The sequence below is a fragment of the Sus scrofa genome, chromosome 4 (genome assembly GCF_054392235.1).
Source record: "Sus scrofa isolate SSC_HxYL_T2T_F1_AM1 chromosome 4, Sscrofa_HxYL_maternal_Yorkshire_Landrace_v2.0, whole genome shotgun sequence".
NCBI lineage: Eukaryota > Metazoa > Chordata > Mammalia > Artiodactyla > Suidae > Sus > Sus scrofa.
The window spans coordinates 36320969-36338547 of record NC_139386.1 but is presented as its reverse complement, the minus strand read 5'-3'; the positions used below and the strand labels follow the sequence as shown (position 1 = coordinate 36338547).

Below are 17579 nucleotides of genomic sequence, written 5' to 3'. Positions count from 1 at the left end.
CTAGAAAGGTTAACTGCCTGCTTGTAGGTGAAATACAGCTCCCTGATGTGTTTTGTTTGGTCTGCTAGTTTGTTTGTTTGTTTGCTTGATTTGTAGAGAATGTGAATTTGATGCCAACATTTATTTTTGCAATTTAAAATTTTCAAAGTGGAGTTCCCACTGAGGCTCAGTGGGATAAGAACCCAACATAATGTCGTTAGGATGCAGGTTTGATCCCTGGCCTCACTCAGTGGGTTAAGAATCTGGTGTGGCTGCCAATTGTGGCATAGGTCGAAGATGCAGCTCAGATCCAGTGCTGCTGCGGAATAGGCCAACAGCTGCAGCTCCAATTCAACCCCTAGCCTGGGGAACTTCCATCAAGTGCAGGTGCAACAGTTAAAAAAAAAATTAGTTATTTCCCAGAGGGAATACAAAATGGTATAGCCACTTTGGAAGATAGTTTGGCAATTCCTTACAAAGCTAAACATAGTTTTACCACATAATCCAGCAATCACAGTCCTGGTTATTTATCCAACTGATTTGAAAACACTGTTCACAAAAACTGGCCTACAAATGTTTACAGGTTTTTTTGTTTGTTTGTTTCTGTCTTTTCTAGCGCTGCCCCTGTGGCATATGGAGGTTCCCAGGCTAGGGGTCCAATTGGAGCTACGGCTGCCAGCCACAGTCATAGCCACAGCAACGTGGGATCTGAGCCATGTCTGCGACCTACACCACAGCTCACAGCAACGCCAGATCCTTAACCCATGGAACAAGGCCAGGGATCAAACCCTAAACCTTATGGTTCCTAGTCGGATTTGTTTCTGCTTCACCACGACGGGAACTCCTACAAGTGTTTTTTTTTTAAGATTTTAATTTTTTCCATTATAGTTGATTTACAGTGTTCTGTCAATTTTTACTTTACAGCAAAGCGACCCAGTCATACATACATATATATATATATATATATATGTACATACATATTCTTTTTCTCACATTATTCTCCATCATGTTCTATCACAAGGAACTAGATATAGCTCCCTGTGCTATACAGCAGGATCTCAGTGCTGTTTATAGGTGTTTTATTCATAACCACCCAAAACCAAAAGCAACTAAGATGTCCTTCTGCCGGGGTCCAGCTCCAGCGGCCAGGGAGTGCACGCCCCGAAGGAGATGGACGGCGTCGGTGCGTGCGATGGAAACAGTCTCTCTGTCCCTTCTCTCAGGGCGCTGAACTGCTCAAACTTTATTGGCATAGATGGTTGTTATATAGACAGTTTCTAACCACAGATTACATCATAGTGTTAAAAGTACATTGGTTAATTTTTACATTTTGTTTTTTGATCACATGGTACAGCAGCAATACGTCATGTTCTAAAATCTTCAGCTTAACTAAATTTAGTGAGTACAATTCAAGGACAAACAGGCACAACATATCATGTGGGAAAGAGGAGACCCAGCACAAACCACCCCATGGCCAGCCAATTTTTACAAACTGAAGAAGCCACATAACAATTCTTGCCTTCAGACTAGTGTCTATTTTCAAAGTGTCCTTGGCAGAGAGACAGTGTGAGAAAATACAAATTAACTTAGCCAGCTATCACTAAAAGCTTCTAAAATCAAGGACAAAATTCACAGCTAGGTTTCTTTTGATCATGAATAATATGTGTCTAACTTTTATAAACTTCATCAAAATCCTAACTCTAAAGTTTACTGTATAACTAGTTAGTAGGTAAACACTATGTTTTAATTAAGTTGGATTTAATTAGGGGGAAGTCCTTTAGAATGAAATTCTTATTATTATTGTAATTGTGATTTTGTTAAATCACAAATCACCACAGGAAAATAAGAATGGGAAATAAGAATAATAAGCAAATAATCAGGAAAGACTGAGGAAAACTGAATAACAAATAAAACAACAGGAAAGACTAGGTCACCAGAGAAACAATCCATGTTTTCCGGCGCAAACATGGAAATTGTTTTCCCAGGAAAGTCCCAATTCTTCCCCATCGACATCAACATGAGAGCCGTGTAACCTGAGGCCTGCCCTCGGATTGCACCGTACAGGCAGGCCTCAGCCTGTCCTCGGTTTTTCACCGTACAGACAGGCTTCAGCCTGCTTTTGGTTTTTCACTGTACAGACAGGCTTCCATCCTGACCAGAAGCCCACCTTCTGCTTGCACCGTTCAGGTGAGCTCCCTTCCTTGGTTAGGAACCTGCCTTCAGGTTTTTTTGCCGTCAGGCAAGATCCCTTCCTCGAATCCCTACATCTCCACAGCTCCCTGCATCCTTCAATGCGTGAATGGATAAACAAAATGTGGTCTACCCCTACAATGGAATCTTACCTAGCAATAAGAAGAATTGAGCTGTCAGGCCACAGAATGACATGGAGGAAACTTAAATATACAGTGATAAGTAAAAAGCCAGTCTGAAAAAGCTGCATACTGTATGACTTCAATTACATGATATTCCAGGAAAAAACAAAATCACAAAGTAAAAACAGCAATGGTCCCCAGAAGCTTGGAAGAGGGGCTGTTGAATTGGTCAAGCACATGGTATCTTTTAGGGCAGTGAAACTATTCTGTGTGATATTCTCATTGCGCACACGTGACGCTATGCATTTGTCAAACCTGATAAACTTTACAACAATCTTCATGTGTGCAAATATTTTTTTAAAAATTCAGGAAATGAATGAAAATCATGATGGAATACAGAATGTGAGAAAACAATTTAACATATCGTACAAATATACGAAAAAACTGTAATGAAGGGGGCGAGAGAAAAGATGCTGACCTAAGTAATTCTGCAAATGAGGGGAGTCCATCATATTAAAGGCAAAAGAAACTGCTCACTGTGCTCTAACTGATAAAGTTGTTTCCTATGAGGGTACAGGTTAACAATTCTGTAATAGGAAGAACAGATCTGAATCCATAGTAGATCTATTCCTTTTCCTTTAACTTAACTTCAACTTTGTCCTGTCACTTGTGCTTAGTCATCCTGGCTCTGTGCCTTTTGCAAAAGGATGCTGCCTATAGCTTGAAATATACAGGATAGCCTATTCTCAAGGCTATGACCTTTAAGAGTATCACATTATTACATTAAGAGTTGCAGAACAGAGAATAACACTTGTTGTGTTTATTTTTTCTTCTTGCTTTTTAGGGCTGCATCCAGGCATACAGAAGTTCCCAGGGTAGGGGTCAAACTGGAGCTGCAGCTGCCAGCCTACACCACAGCCACAGCAATGTCAGATCTGAGCTGTGTCTGCAACCTACACTACAACTCATGGCAATGCTGGATCCTTAACTCACTGAGCAAGACCAGGGATAGAACCTGCATCCTCATGGATACTATTCAGATTCGTTTCCACTGAGCCACAACAGGAACTCTGGAATTAGTTTTCAGATAAGTAAGGGGAATAGGCTAGAGTGAGCCATGTGATAATGGATTACTGTGGGAGATGGTATGAATTCATGTTTAACTTAATATAGACAGTTCCACATACAAGGATATATGGACACGTCCATACACACATATATTTTCTTGCTCTATCAGCTGAGAGGTCCTAGAAGCAACAACACTGCCGCTGCAAGGAGCACACCCAGTGCCCAGATCTTGGTTTCTAATATCATTCTCCAGTAACAGCAACTAGGGTTCCATGGAGAAATGGCTGACTCTAGGACTGATGCAGGAAATATATAAGTCTGCAGCATCTTGTAGCACCAGAAAATAAGTATCTCCCCCCTCCCAAAAAAACGATAAGAGGGGTATGTCAAAGAAATGCAGAAGCAAGAGTTTCCATCATGGCACAGCAGTTAACGAATCCAACTAGGAACCATGAGGTGGTGGGTTCAAGCCCTAGCCTTGCTCAGTGGGTTAAGGATCTGGCATTGCCGTGAGCTGTGGTGTAGGTCACAGATTCAGTTCAGTTCCTGTGTTGCTGTGGCTCTGGTGTAGGCTGGTGGCTACAGCTCTGATTAGACCCCTAGCCCGGGAACCTCCATGTGCCATGGGAGCGGCCCTAGAAAAGACCAAAAAAAAAAAAAAAAAAAGAAATGCAGAAGTAAACTGAAAGAGCTGCCCCAGGCCAAAGCTGAAACAAGGTAAACAATAACGTCTTACTGAAGTACAACCCAAAGTATAAAGTACATAAGCAGGAGTCCACACAAATATAAATAATGAATAAATAAATTAATTGGAGAAAATAGACAAATCATCAGTACCGAGGAATCTAAAATAATGTATGTGGATACTTGTCCCACAAGGAAATGGAGCATAAATCCCTACTCCTTAAGTGTGGGTGGAGCAGAGCCACTTCCTTCCTAAGAGCACACTATGGCAAAGGAGGGGGAAAAGTAACTTTATAAGGAGAAACCTGACAAACACTATCTGAGTCAGGGGGCTAAGGGCAACATCAATAGCATAAAGTCAGGCCAAGAGCAATTACCCCAAATGTGATGTGATTAGAATGGCACTTGGCCCCTACGGTCTTCCTCTCAAAACCGTAACCCCAGACTGGTCACGTGAAAAACATCAGACAAGGAGTTCCTGTTGTGGCTCAGCAGTAATGAACCCAACTAGTATCCATGAGGATGCAGGTTCGATCCCTGGCTTTGCACAGTGGGTGACAGATCTGGCATTGCTATGAGCTGAGGTGTCGGTCATAGATGCAGCTCAGATCTTGCATTGCTGTGGCTGTGGTGTAGGCTGGCAGCTGCAGCTCCAATTTGACCCCTAGCCTGGGAACCTCCATATGCTGTGGGTGTGGCCCTAAAAAGCAAAAACAAAAACAAACAAAAAACAGGGGAAACTGGGTGCAATTAAATTAAATTAAATGTAATCTGGATGGGATCTTGGAATGGAAATAGGGACATTAGGCAAACACTAAAGAAGTCTGAATTAATTATGGACTATAGTTCAGAATGTTGTATCAGCACTAGTTCAATAACTGTAACCAAAGTACCATAGTCAAAAAACAACAGGGGGCTAGTTCCTGTTGTGGCTCAGCAGAAGTGAATCCAGCCAGTATCCATGAGGATGCTGGTTTGATCCCTGGCCTCGATTAGTGGGTCGGGGATCCAGTGTTGCCATGAGCTGTGGTGTAGATCACAGAAGTGGCTTGGATCTGATGTTGCTGTGGCTGTGGTGTAGGCTGGCAGCTGTAGCTCTGATTTGACCCCTAGCCTGGGAACCTCCATATGCCATGCGTGCAGACCTAAAAAGAAAAGAAAAAAAAAAAAAAATCAGGGGAAACTGGGTGCATGGTGGATAGGAACTCTCTGTACTTTCTTTGCAATTTTTTTTTTAAATAAACCTAAGACTGGTCCACAAAAATAAAGTTTACTTAAAGAAAAACTGATGTCCTGGCTTCTTTTGAAAAATCAGAAGGTCTGGGATCACCGAGTTCACGTTCTCTCAGGCTGTTCCCTCCACTCCCACTGCCTCTCACCTGATCCATGCCTCTCATTTCAATTACCTGCCCCTGGGTACCATTTAGTTTGCCATCTTTCCTCTAAACCTAGTAGCGTAAAGGGATTTAGGCACCCCATCCCTGCTAATTTCATTAAGTAGAAGCAGGAATTTTTCTTCTTTGCAAGCAATTATTTCTTGATTAACTGATTGCGTGATCTTTAAAAGGCAATTGTCTTCCTTGGCATGTGCTCCACATGCCGCAGATGTTCGTAAATTGGTTTGAATCACAGCAGCTTTGAGCCAGCAGGGCTGCCTGGGTAACCCATCTGCAGGGGAGCCGCCAGGGAAGCCCCAAGGCCAAGAACTGGGGAAAAAGTCAACAAGGATTACAGCCCTAATACCCATCCCTGAACAAAAACTCTCCCAGCAGGTTTTACAACCTGAGCCGACTTCTCAAGGCATCTTTCCCCTCCTTTTTCTAACACTGGTCTAAAGGGGAAGATAAACACACAATAAACTGAGCAATTAAATCTGTCAAAAGTCAGTCATCAGCTCCCCAAGTTCTTCCACTCTATCAAAATATAATAGAGCCTTGTCTACTTGTCTCAAAGAGTAGAGTTTAGCTATAAAAACCACTACCACCCTGAGAATTATCTGGTATTAGCATTTAGCCCCAGCACTCCTTGCAAAAAAGTGTCTCAAGAGATGAAAAGGAAAACACACCTCTTCTGTTTATTATGAGGTGTTTTTGATGGTTTTGAAAGACCATGTTGAGAGACCATATTTTTAAATCCCAGCACAATCTCCTGCTCCAATTTCTCCACTGTACAGTTCTGCTTTTTAAAGTGAAGAGATCTTTACTGGCCAATTGAAAACATCACCTTCTTCCCCACCCTATGCACCCACAGCCCCCAATACCTGCTCCACAGAGGCGACCCGGGACAAGTGGAATTACAGACACAAACACTGTGCTTTTTGCTGTCTGTGTTTCAAACACTGATACATTCGTCCTCCCTCTCCAGGGCCCCTTGGAATGAAAATCTCTGATTTTCCAGAAAAAGAGCCACAGGCTCTAGGAATTCCCTGCCGGTCTCGTGGGTTCCCTGCTGCCACCCAGGTTCAATTCCTGGTCTGGGATCTGAGATGAGAGCAAGAGAGAAAGGGAGGAAGGGAGAAGGAAGAACAGAGAAGAAAAGAAAGAGAAAGGATGGAAGAAAGGAAGGAAGGAAGGAGAGGAAGAAAGAAAATAGAAAAAGGGGGAGGAAAAAAAAGCCCATAAGCTCAAAGCGATCTGGACTGTGATGTGTCATACCACTGACCATTAAGCTGGAGCTTGTATATTTTTCCGCTTCATCATCAAGACAGTCCTGGGAGATAGACGATCACCACTGCCACAAACACCGTCGTCCTCCCACCCTGACAATGAGGGCAGCCTCACAACATCCTTCCACATTGACCACAACACCAGATCTTAATCCACTGTGCCACAAGAGAACTCCTGCCATATTTTTTCTTTTTCTTGGTCTTTTTGGAGCCACACCCTCAGCACATGGAGATTCCCAGGCTAGGGGTCTTATCAGAGCCACAGCAATGCCGGATCCGAGCCACATCTGAGACCTACACCACAGCTCACAGCAACACGGGATCCTTAACCCACTGAGCAAGCCCAGGGATCGAACCCGCAACCTCATGGTTCCTAGTGGGATTTGTTTCCGCTGCGCCATGACAGGAACCCCCTTCACAAATTTCTTTAAGCCCATTTGAGGGAGGTGGTGTAGGAAGGGCATAAATCTAACTGGTTTTATTCTTCTAAAAGCACAGAAAGAAGTCAGATCAAGCGGTTCACACTGCAGGGAGATGGGCAGCAATGACTTTAGAGAGTGCAAGTCACAAGTGACCTCTGAAAAACACAGCTGTCTCTCTCCAGAGCTTGGCTGAGAAGAAGCAGGAGCCACCTCACCTGGGCCAGGTTCTCTTCCTCAACCCCGGCGTTCTCCAATATACGAAACAGAAATCCAGTTCCTAAATCCAAAAATCGTATGTGCTCAAGTCAGAATCTTTACTTAATTTAACACAGTGCATGACACCTAATAGGTACTAAGTCAATATTTAAGTAAGTGAATAAATCAATTAGTTCTATAAGATGGTACTTCTGTTCTATTGCGATGCACAACTTCCTAGGAAATCAACTGGAAATAAACTTATACACACACACTCGCACAGATGGGGTTTGTTTTTTTTTTGTTTGTTTGTTTGTTTTTTGTCTTTTGCCTTTTCTAGGGCCACTCCCGCAGCATACGAAGGTTCCCAGGCTAGGGGTCCAATCAGAGCTGTAGCCACTGGCCTACACCACAGTCACAGCCACGCTGGATCCTAGCCACATCTGCAACCTACACTACAGCTCACAGCAACGCTGATCCTTAATCCACTGAGCAAGGCCAGGGAATGAACCCGAAACCTCACAGTTCCTAGTTGGACTCGTTAACCACTGAGCCAAGACAGGAACTTCTTTTTTTTTTTCTTTTTTCTTTTTTTCCTGCTTTTTAGGGCCACATCTACAGCATATGGAAGTTCCCAGGCTGAAGGTCAAATTGGAACCACAGCCGCCAGCCTATGCCACAGCCACAGGAACTTGAGATTCGAGCCTCTTCTTCGGCCTACACCACAGATCACGGCAATGCCAAATCCTTAATCCACTGAGTGAGGCCAGGGATCGAACCCACAACCTCATGGATTCTAGTCAGGTTCATTAACCGCTGAGCCACAAAGGGAACTCCACAGATGGGGTCTTTATATTGTTTCCTTTTTAAAAAAAATAGTGCTTAGTAGTAAATCAGATTAAGAATTCTGAGCTGTTTCACATCTTCCATGGAACAGAAAGAGTAAAAACTCACTAAGTGGCCCAACCTTTCAATCTGAGAAGACAGATAAAATACAGGATACCTGTATTTTAAGTGTCCCAATATTGCATGGGACATAATTATACTTAAAAAGTGTTGGTTGGGAGTTCCTTTTGTGGCTCAGCAGTTAATGAACCCGACTGGGATCCATGAGGTTGCGGGTTTGACCTCTGGCCTTGCTCAGTGGGTTAAGGATCCAGCGTTGCCATGAGCTGTTGTGTAGGTCGAGGCTCGGATCCTGCACTGCTGCGGCATAGGCATAGGCGGGCAGCTGTAGCTCCAATTGGACCCCTAGCCTTGGAACTTCCATGGGCCGCAGGTACAGCCCTAAAAAGCAAAAAAAAAAAAAGTGTTTGTTGTTTAGCTGAAATTCACATTTAACTGGGAATCCTGTATTTTTATTTGCTAAATCTAGCAACTTTACTCAGACTCTTTACCTCTAAAATGGGAGTGGTAATAATGATCACAAAGCCAACTTTACAGGGGTCTGCTGGGCAGGGGGAATAAAATCCTGTGCCTGGAACCCTAATAACAGAAAGCAGACCTTTGCATCTGGGGCCAGAAGTGGAGGGAGGGCACCAAGGGCAGAGGGGACAAGAGAACTCCAGGAGTGTGCAAACTGTTCTCTATCTTGATTAAGGCAGTGGTAATTGTATACATTTACTAAAATGTATCACATGAAACACAGACAATTGGGGGATTTTATCATGTAAGGCTTAAAAAGAGGAAAAGAGTGTGTTAGCTTAAGACTCGGTTATTTTTCTGATACAATTTACTTTGTCAACATTTTTTAGGCCCCCACCTGCAGCATATGGAGGTTCCCAGGCTAGGGATGGAATCAGAGCTGTTGGCTGCCAGCCTACACCACAGCCACAGCAACGTGGGATCTGAGCCGCATCTGTGACCTACACCACAGCTTACGGAACGCCAGATCCCTAATCCACTGAGTGAGGCCAAGGGTCAAACCTGCAACCTCATGGTTCCTAGTCAGATTCGTTTCCACTGCACCACGTTGGGAACTCCTACTTTGTCAATTTTGGTAAGAAGCCATAAAATGGCGTGGCTCAGAGTGTAAGAGGGAAGAACAAATCTGACTCCATGTTGAATCTGTTTCTTTTACTTTAACCTCTGTATTCTCCTTTAGCTGCAAGTTAAGAATGCTGCCTATAGCCTGAAATGCACAGGCTAGCCCCTCCCAAAGCTCTGACCATTAAAGGTTTCACACTTTTCCCTTCATATGGAGACAAACAGTTGCAGAACAGAGAATAACATTTCTCTTCTTGGAGGTTTACAGGAACAGAGTGACCTCACCTACCTGGACAGATGCAAGAAAAAGGATTCAGATACTAAGAAGTTTGCAACAACCAAGATCACCTCCTCCCCTTTTAGCATAAAAGAAGCCTGAATTATAACTCCAGTAAGATGGTTCTTTGGGAAACTAGTTCATCTTCTGGATATGCCAGCTTTCAGAATAAAGTCACTCTTCCTCTCCCAACAACTCATCTCTTGATTTACTGACCTGTCGTGTGTCGTGTGTCGAGAGGTACAAAGTTGGACTTGATAACAAGAATAGTTTCTGGAGATCAAAACCTGGCTCCGATACTTAATAGCAGTATGACCTTGGGCAAGTTGTGCCTCCCTTTTCTCATCTGTTAATTGGGGCTAATTCTAATCCTAGCTCATAAGACTGTTGTAAAACTTAAACAAGATATGACACATAAAGCTCTTGGCACCAACCTTAGCACTGAGTAACAAATTGTTACTGGTTTAAATTAACAAAGATATCAATAGCCGCTTCCTAAGATCTAAATAGCTTCTTTAAAATGAATCTGTTCCTACCAAAAAAAGGGAAAATGGATAAAGAAATCTCCACTTTAGAATTTTGAGAAAACTAGGACAACTATGTACTCACTGATATCTTTTATTTTTTTATTTTTATTATTATTATTATTTTTTGTCTTTTTGCCTTTTCTAGGGCCGCTCTTGAGGCATATGGAGATGCCCAGGCTAGGGGTCTAATCGGAGCTGTAGCCACCAGCCTACAGCCAGAGCCACAGCAACAAGGGATCCCAGCCACATCTGCTACCTACACCACAGCTCACAGCAACGCTGGATCCTTAACCCACTGAGCAAGTCCAGGGATCGAACCTGCAACCTCCTGGTTCCTAGTCGGATTCGTTAACCGCTGCGCCACGAGGGGAACTCCTCACTGATATCTTATATACCCCGCAGAGGGCACTGGGCTGTGGCAATTCCGTGTGTATGAGTCCACTGCAGTGAAGACCCCATGGTTTCCTGTTCATGGTTTCCAAGACAGAAGTTCAAAAGAATGGGGTTATGTCTCCGCTCCTGGACCTGCTAGGATTCAATAGGCTCGAATTTTTCTGAAAACAAGTATTTTCTCGAGTCTGTTGGTTCAGGAGGGCCCAATTCAGGAATTCTTCAAGCCTCTGAGTCAGTAAATGTTTACCGAGCATGTAAACTGTGTGCCAGGCTCTGGGAGAAACCGGCCCTTAATCTTCACCAGTACCCAGAGAAGATGACACCCATAACCACCTGCTGGATGATTTCGGAGGAGAAAACTGAAGGTCGGAGAAGACATGAGGTGACCAGCCACGCAGTGGTCAGTCAATCCCACGGCCTCCCTGCTCGTCTCGGTCACCTCATTGCCACCTCACACACAGGATGAGCTTCAAATTCCTCCTCCAAATGCTTAAAACAGCCTGTTCTTTCTCTTCCTTTGCCATCCCCATCTACCTGCCTCTGTAGTTCTCCCAAGGGCCACACTTGTGGCATATGGAGGTTCTTGCCAGCTTATGCCACAGCCACAACCCATCCGAGTCTTATCTGCAATCTACACCATGGTTCATGGCAATGTTGGATCCTTAACCCACTGAGTGAGGCCAGGGATCGAACCCACAACCTCACGGTTACTAGTCAGATTCGTTAAGCACTGAACCACAATGGGAACTCGTGAAGCTACTCCCTTCTTATTCAACCACTGACAATCATCCCTGAGGACCTACTGGGTCACAGGCGTTGTATTAGATGCTAGCAATTCAAAGACAACCACAAAAATCAACTAACCACCACATTACACTTGTTTTTAATTGACTCCAAAGAATAATCATACCTTGAAAATGGACTCTTGCGATGCACTATCTGTATAAGCAAGAAGACTTGCTGCAGAGATGTTTTTAACAGTAGAAAAATGGAACCAAGCTGTCCATCAACGGAAGACAGTTTTAAAGGAAACACAATGTATCTACTCTAGAAATCAGAAGTCCTCTGAAATGACTTTCCTTTTTAAAATCTTAAGAGCTATTGCCTAGGTAAGCTTGCTTGCTTTTGGGGGGGGGGGGGCATGCCTGCAGCATGCAGAGCACCACAGCAGTGACAACCCCAGATCCTTAACCACTATGCCATCAGGGAACTCTTTCTTACTTTCCTTCCTTCCCTTTCTTTCTTTCCTTCCTTCCCTTTCTTTCTCCTTCCCTTCCTTCCTTTGAAAAAACTGCATGAGGGTAGGGAAAGGGTGAAGTTCATTGACAAATGTCCATGCACTACTCCAACGCATCTGAAGACTCGCAGCACTTCCTTGTTAGGAAAATAAAACGCATTAGGGGAGTTCCGTCGTGGCGCAGTGGTTAACGAATCCGACTGGGAACCATGAGGTTGCAGGTTTGGTCCCTGCCCTTGCTCAGTGGGTTAAAGATCCGGCGTTGCCGTGAGCTGTGGTGTGGGTCACAGAGGCGGCTCGGATCCCGCATTGCTGTGGCTCTGGTGTAGGCCGGCGGCTACAGCTCCGATTTGACCCCTGGCCTGGGAACCTCCATATGCCGTGGGATCGGGCCAAGAAATAGCAAAAACAAACAAACAAAAAAAAACCCATTAGGGCAGGCGAATAAATCAGTCTGCTTCCAGGAACAAAATGCCATCAGGACATCAGAGTGAGAAACTAGAGTGGAAAATGGCCTTCTGTCTTGGTAAGTTTGTTCCTGGGTTTCCAGCCTGCCCATATCTGAAGCTTATAAATACCTTCATTTAAAAAAAAAACAAAACACGCATTTTTAAAAAGATGGGACATTAACCTCTAGGAGAAAGAAGATTAAATACCTACGTACAAGATTCCTAAGAATACACCTTGATCTAGGCTTGGTTTACTCCTTTGAAAGGGGATAATGTCCTGGTGGAAGAGCTGAAAATGAAAAGGAGCCCAGGTATGGCTGCTAGGGATCGACGGGCTGGACGGGCTGGATAATCACCTGTATTCTGTTCCCTCATCTCACAGCTGTAGGTGATTAGGGATGACAACCCCGTATTCGGGTATGCCAAGCAATTCACGATCAACCCTTACTACCACCCTGATTAGGAGCCTGAAGCGCTCAAAAGGTGCAGTGTCTTCCCAGAGTCAAGCGCTCAGAGCCCACTGGGCGCACCTTTCCTCACCTGTCTCAGGTAGGCGGGCTGGTACCCGCCTCGGATCATCTCACCTGTTCGTTCCAACGATGCAGCTGGCTGTAACGCACCCTGCAGAACAGGAACCCATCCAGGTAAACCGAGTACAGCTGCAAACACAGAGACACTGCATCCGGATTAGGCGAGCGAGGTGACCCCCACCCCCGCCTCTCTCCTGCCTCCTCCCTGCCCAGTTCGACTCCGACCCCCAGCGCACCACATAGCGGCCCCCCAGCGCGTCAAACCGCTGCTGGGACACCGGGATACAGAAGTGCATCTTCATGGCTGGGGCAATGGCCTCAGAGCAGCACTGGGAACCTGACTCTTGGAGGTGGCGGCGCGGTCTTGGAATCCGGACTCCGCGACCAGCAGCGGCCGTGCTCTCCTCACCTCTGAGTCCCAGCGGCCGTCGAGCAGAGGGCTGGCCTCGCTGTCCGGGGCGGGGTCTTGCTCCAGCTGCCCACTCGCTTAGAGGTCTGCAGGTGGAGCCGGGGGCGGACAACACCGCCTCCTGGTCCCCGCCCCTCTTCCTCAGCGCGGCTCGAGTCCCAGGAAGGGAGGGAGGGGGAGCTCATCCACCGCCAAGACCAGGAGCATCGTCCACCACCCGCAGCCGGCTGCTCCCACGCGGGGGAGGCGGGGCCTGGGACGGGAATTCAGGATGGAGAGAGACCCAAGAGAGCGTCAGAGCCCCCCTCGGTCTAGGGGTTTCACCCTGGGGTCAGCCCTGAGGGGCTCTTTGGGGGGAGGGGTTTGTGATGGGGTGGGGCGATGAAATTCTTCTGCAGAGAAGGTCCCGAGTTTCATGAGCTTTTCAAAGGTTTCTTTGAACCCACAAAGTTAAAAATAGTTGTTGCAGCCACATATATGTCTCCTACACCTGCCAAGTGAGAAAATCGCTAACTACTCCCCACCCCCCCACCCAACATCTGGGGTCAGGCTCCTTGCCGGGAGTTGGGGAGGGGGTGAGGAGGGGGGTGGAAGGCATAGTTGAAGAAAAACTCGCCTTCTCCAAGTGTTAGCTCCTGGGGCCTCCTTCAGAGATCTCTGTGGCCAGATGTCCAGTGCCCCTTCCACTGGGTCTATCATGAGAAACGGAAACGGAGACAGAACACCTTAAGACTGACGCTTGGAGTTCCCGTGGTGGCGCAGTGGAAACAAATCCTACAAGTAACCATGAGGTTGCAGGTTCCATCCCTGGCCTTGCTCCGTGGGTTAAGGATCTGGCGTTGCCCTGAGCTGTGGTGTAGGTCGCAGACACGGCTCGGATCCTGCGTGGCTGTGGCTGTAGTGTAGGCGGCAGCTGTAGCTCTAATTCAACCCCTAGCCTGGGAGCCTCCATATGCCACGGGTGGGGCCCTAGGAAAAAAAAAAAAAAAAAAAAAGGCTGTTGCTCAAAGTCAAAGCGTTGACATTTTCTGCAAGTCGGTGCCCCCACAGGGTTGGAAGAAGTTTTTGTCCCCTTACCTGCTTACACTCCCTGCGGAACACTATGAATTAAGATTTTCAAAATATACATGCATCTAGTAATTACCCTATGACCACAGCAATTATATTAGATCCATCTTCCTTCCTTCTTTTCTTTCTTTCTTTCTTTCTTTCTTTCTTTCTTTCTTTCTTTCTTTCTTTCTTTCTTCTTTCTTTCTCTGTTTCTTTCTTTTTCTTCTTTTTAGGGCAGTACTCCGCAGCATATGGAGGTTCCCAGGCTAGGGGTCCAGTTGGAGCTACAGCTGCCAGCCACAGCCATAGCCATAGCCACAGCAACAGGGAATCCCAGCCAGGTCTGCAACCTACACCAGAGCTCACAGCAATGCCTGATCCTTAACCCACTGAGGGAGGCCAGGGATCAAACCCAAAACCTCATGGTTCCTAGTGGAATTGTTTCTGCTGTGCCACGATGGGAACTCCAGGTCCAGTTTTCCTGTGTTAACATTTGTTCAATGTAACGCTTAAAGTACTCCACAGTAGTTATAACTCCGCTTTAGTATTTTTTTTAAATACTAAATACTTTTCCTTTAAAAAATACCTTTTTCCCCCCTCTACATACCAGAAACCTCCTCAGATCAAAGTGGTTTGGGCCTTTCTTGATCCCCAAGAAGCCCAATTTAAACCCTTTGTTTTCTGCGCTAAGCATCCCAAGTTCTTTCAACAGCCTCTCATTTTCAGTTGCTGCGGAAAGTAATCCTCCTAATTCTCTGAAGTTAAACCAAGATAGGGATCCTCCCATCTTGCAATGGTCATCAGAGTGGAGGGAAGCAGCAGTCGCCTGTGTGTGTCTGTCACGGGCAGGCACTGGGCTCGCTCCACACTTCCTGTCTTTTAATCCTCCCGTAGCTCTTCAGGCAAACATTGCGAGCAGCATCCTACCCATGGCCGGCCCAGGGAGTGGAGTCATTTTTTCCAAGGTCACAGACCACTCTTCTGAGGTCTGAGTAGTTTATTTGAGGATTTAATCAGACTCCTGGAAAGTCCTTAAAGATGCACATCACCACTGGGCGAGGGCTGAGGGCCTGAAATGAGACTCTGAGACCAGGGGTAGAGAGCAGCACTGCGGAAGAACATCTGCTCATTCTCACAGGCTCGCTGTACAGAATGCTACTGTTTAATTTCCCCGGGGAATTTGAGCTAGGAACTTTCAGCTATTCTGATTTTTCAGAAGAGGAATGGAGACTTGGGGCCTTAGCATTAGGGAGGCCAGATATCACAGTGGCTAAGACAATGGCAGCAGGAATTCAGATCCCAGCTCAGCTCAGTGGTCTCAGGCATGGTAGTGGATGCTTAAACTGCATTTTCCTCCCAAGAAATCATCTTAATACCTCTACTCACTTAAAGAGGATTTTCACTCTAGGGTAGATGGGTCTTTGGGTTTCTCCTCTACCTGTGGGCCAACTCTGATCTGAAAGGCCACTCTATAGCAAGGCCAGGAGAGTCCCTGAGTGTCCCTTGACTAGAGGCTAATCAGGTAGGGCTGTAGGATCTGGTCTAGTCTTCAGGCAGCCAAGTGGAGCATCTCAATCAGGATCCTCCTCCTGGGAACCTACTTGTATCTGTGAATGGCATGGGCCCCGGCTCAGCACAGTGGCAGCGTCCAATCAAGGCCATTTCCTTCCTTTTACTAATTCCACTGCTGAATCTGAGTATAACAGGTCTGGTCTCTCTAAGTCCCTGCCCTCCTCCGTTCCCCACCTCTGCTACTGACAGTTTTTACTCACTCATTGTCAATGAACCTTTTTTTTTTTTTTTTTGCCAGAGTATTTTATATTTTTTCCAACTTTATTGATATGGTTGACATACGACATTGTGTAAGTTTAAGGTGTACAATGTGATGATTTGATACACGTATATACTGCAAAATCACCACCATAATAAAGCTCATTAACACATCTATCACCTCACAGAGTTACTTTTTTTAGTGAGAGCATTTAAGATTTACTCTCTTGCAACCTTCAAGTATATGGTATTGTAAACTATAGTCACCATGCTGTACATGAGATCACCAGAACTTTTCATCTTATAACTGGAAATTTGTACCTTTGACCACCATCACCCCTTCCTCTACCCCCAGCCTGTGGCAACCATCGTTCTATTGTTTCTATGAATTTGGCTTTTTTTTTAATTCCACATATAAGGGAGATCATATAGTATTTGTCTTTCTCTGACTGACTTACCTCACTCAGCATAATGCCCTCAGGTTTCATCCATGTTGTTGCAAAAGGCAGGATTTCCTTTTTTTATGGCTGAATAATATTCCATTGTAGGTAGGTAGATAGATAACTATAGATATATAGATCCCATTTTCTTTATCCATTCACACATTTATGGGCTGTTAGTTTGTATTTGTGTCTTGATTTTTATAAGTAATGGTGCAGTAAACATGGAGGTATAGATCTTTTTTTGAGATATGATTTAACTTTCTTTGGATATATACTCAGAGATGATATTGCTGGACCATATGGTAGTTTATGTTTTTAGTGTTTTGAGGAATCTCTGTAATGTTTTCAATAGTAGCTATATCAACTTACCTTCTGGCAAACAGTACACAAGAGTTCCCTTTTCTATACATTATTGCCAATGCTTATCTCATTTGTATTTGATAACAACCATTCTAACAGTGTGAGGTGACATTTCATTGTGGTTTTGTTATATATTTCCATAATGATCAGCAATGTTGAGCACCTTTTCATGTACCTGTTGGCCATTTATATATCTTCATATGAAAAAGATCTATTTAGGTCCTCTGCCCATCCTTTTTATTGATGTGTAATTGGTATATAACATTACATTAGTTGCAGGTGTACAACATAATGATTTGATATTTGTATATGTGTATTGTGAAATGATTACCACAGTAAGTCTACTTAACATTTGCCACCATACATAGCTGCAAAATATTTTTTCTTGTGATGGGAACTTTTAAGATCTACTCTCTTAGCAATGTTCAAATATGCTCTACAATATAATTCATGTTATACATTACATTCCCGTGACTTATTCATTTTAGAACTGGAAATCTGTACCATTTGACCATCTTCACCCATTATGCCCACCAGCACCCCATCCCCTGCAAGATTTCCTTCTTTTTCATGGCTCAGTAATATTCCATATTATAATTACCACTATCAACACCACAACTCACTACAAATTTCACAATTTTTTATCCATTCATCCATTGATGGGCACTTAGGTTGCCTCTGTGTCTTGGCAATTGTAAATATTGCTGCGATGAACAGTGGGGCATATATGTCTTTTCAAATTTGTGGGTTTTGTCTACTTTGGACAAATACCCAGAAGTAGAATTGCTGAATCACATGGCAGTTCTATTTTTAATGTTTTGAG

At 44.7% G+C, this 17579-nt stretch overlaps 2 protein-coding genes across 6 annotated transcripts in view; both read right to left on the bottom strand.

The window, feature by feature from the left end:
- The window catches only part of SNX31 (sorting nexin 31), an 87087-nt gene extending 73921 nt beyond the window's left edge, over window positions 1–13166 (bottom strand). For 4 of the 5 annotated variants that reach the window (XM_085021997.1, XM_021089041.2, XM_085021995.1 and 1 more), the window contains exons 1-2: window positions 12961–13166; window positions 12779–12853 (exon numbers count right to left, since the gene is read on the bottom strand). Coding sequence is in view for 3 of the 5 variants with exons in the window: in XM_021089041.2 (XP_020944700.1) it covers window positions 12779–12853; window positions 12961–13026 (141 nt within the window). In the remaining 2 variants the exon portion in view is untranslated. Of the gene's footprint in view, window positions 1–7345; window positions 7408–12778; window positions 12854–12960 lie in introns of all 5 variants that reach the window. The other variant, XM_085021996.1, reaches the window with a different exon arrangement.
- The window catches only part of RNF19A (ring finger protein 19A, RBR E3 ubiquitin protein ligase), a 1069816-nt gene that overhangs the window by 409353 nt on the left and 642884 nt on the right, over window positions 1–17579 (bottom strand). The gene's annotated exons all lie outside the window — the stretch shown is intronic.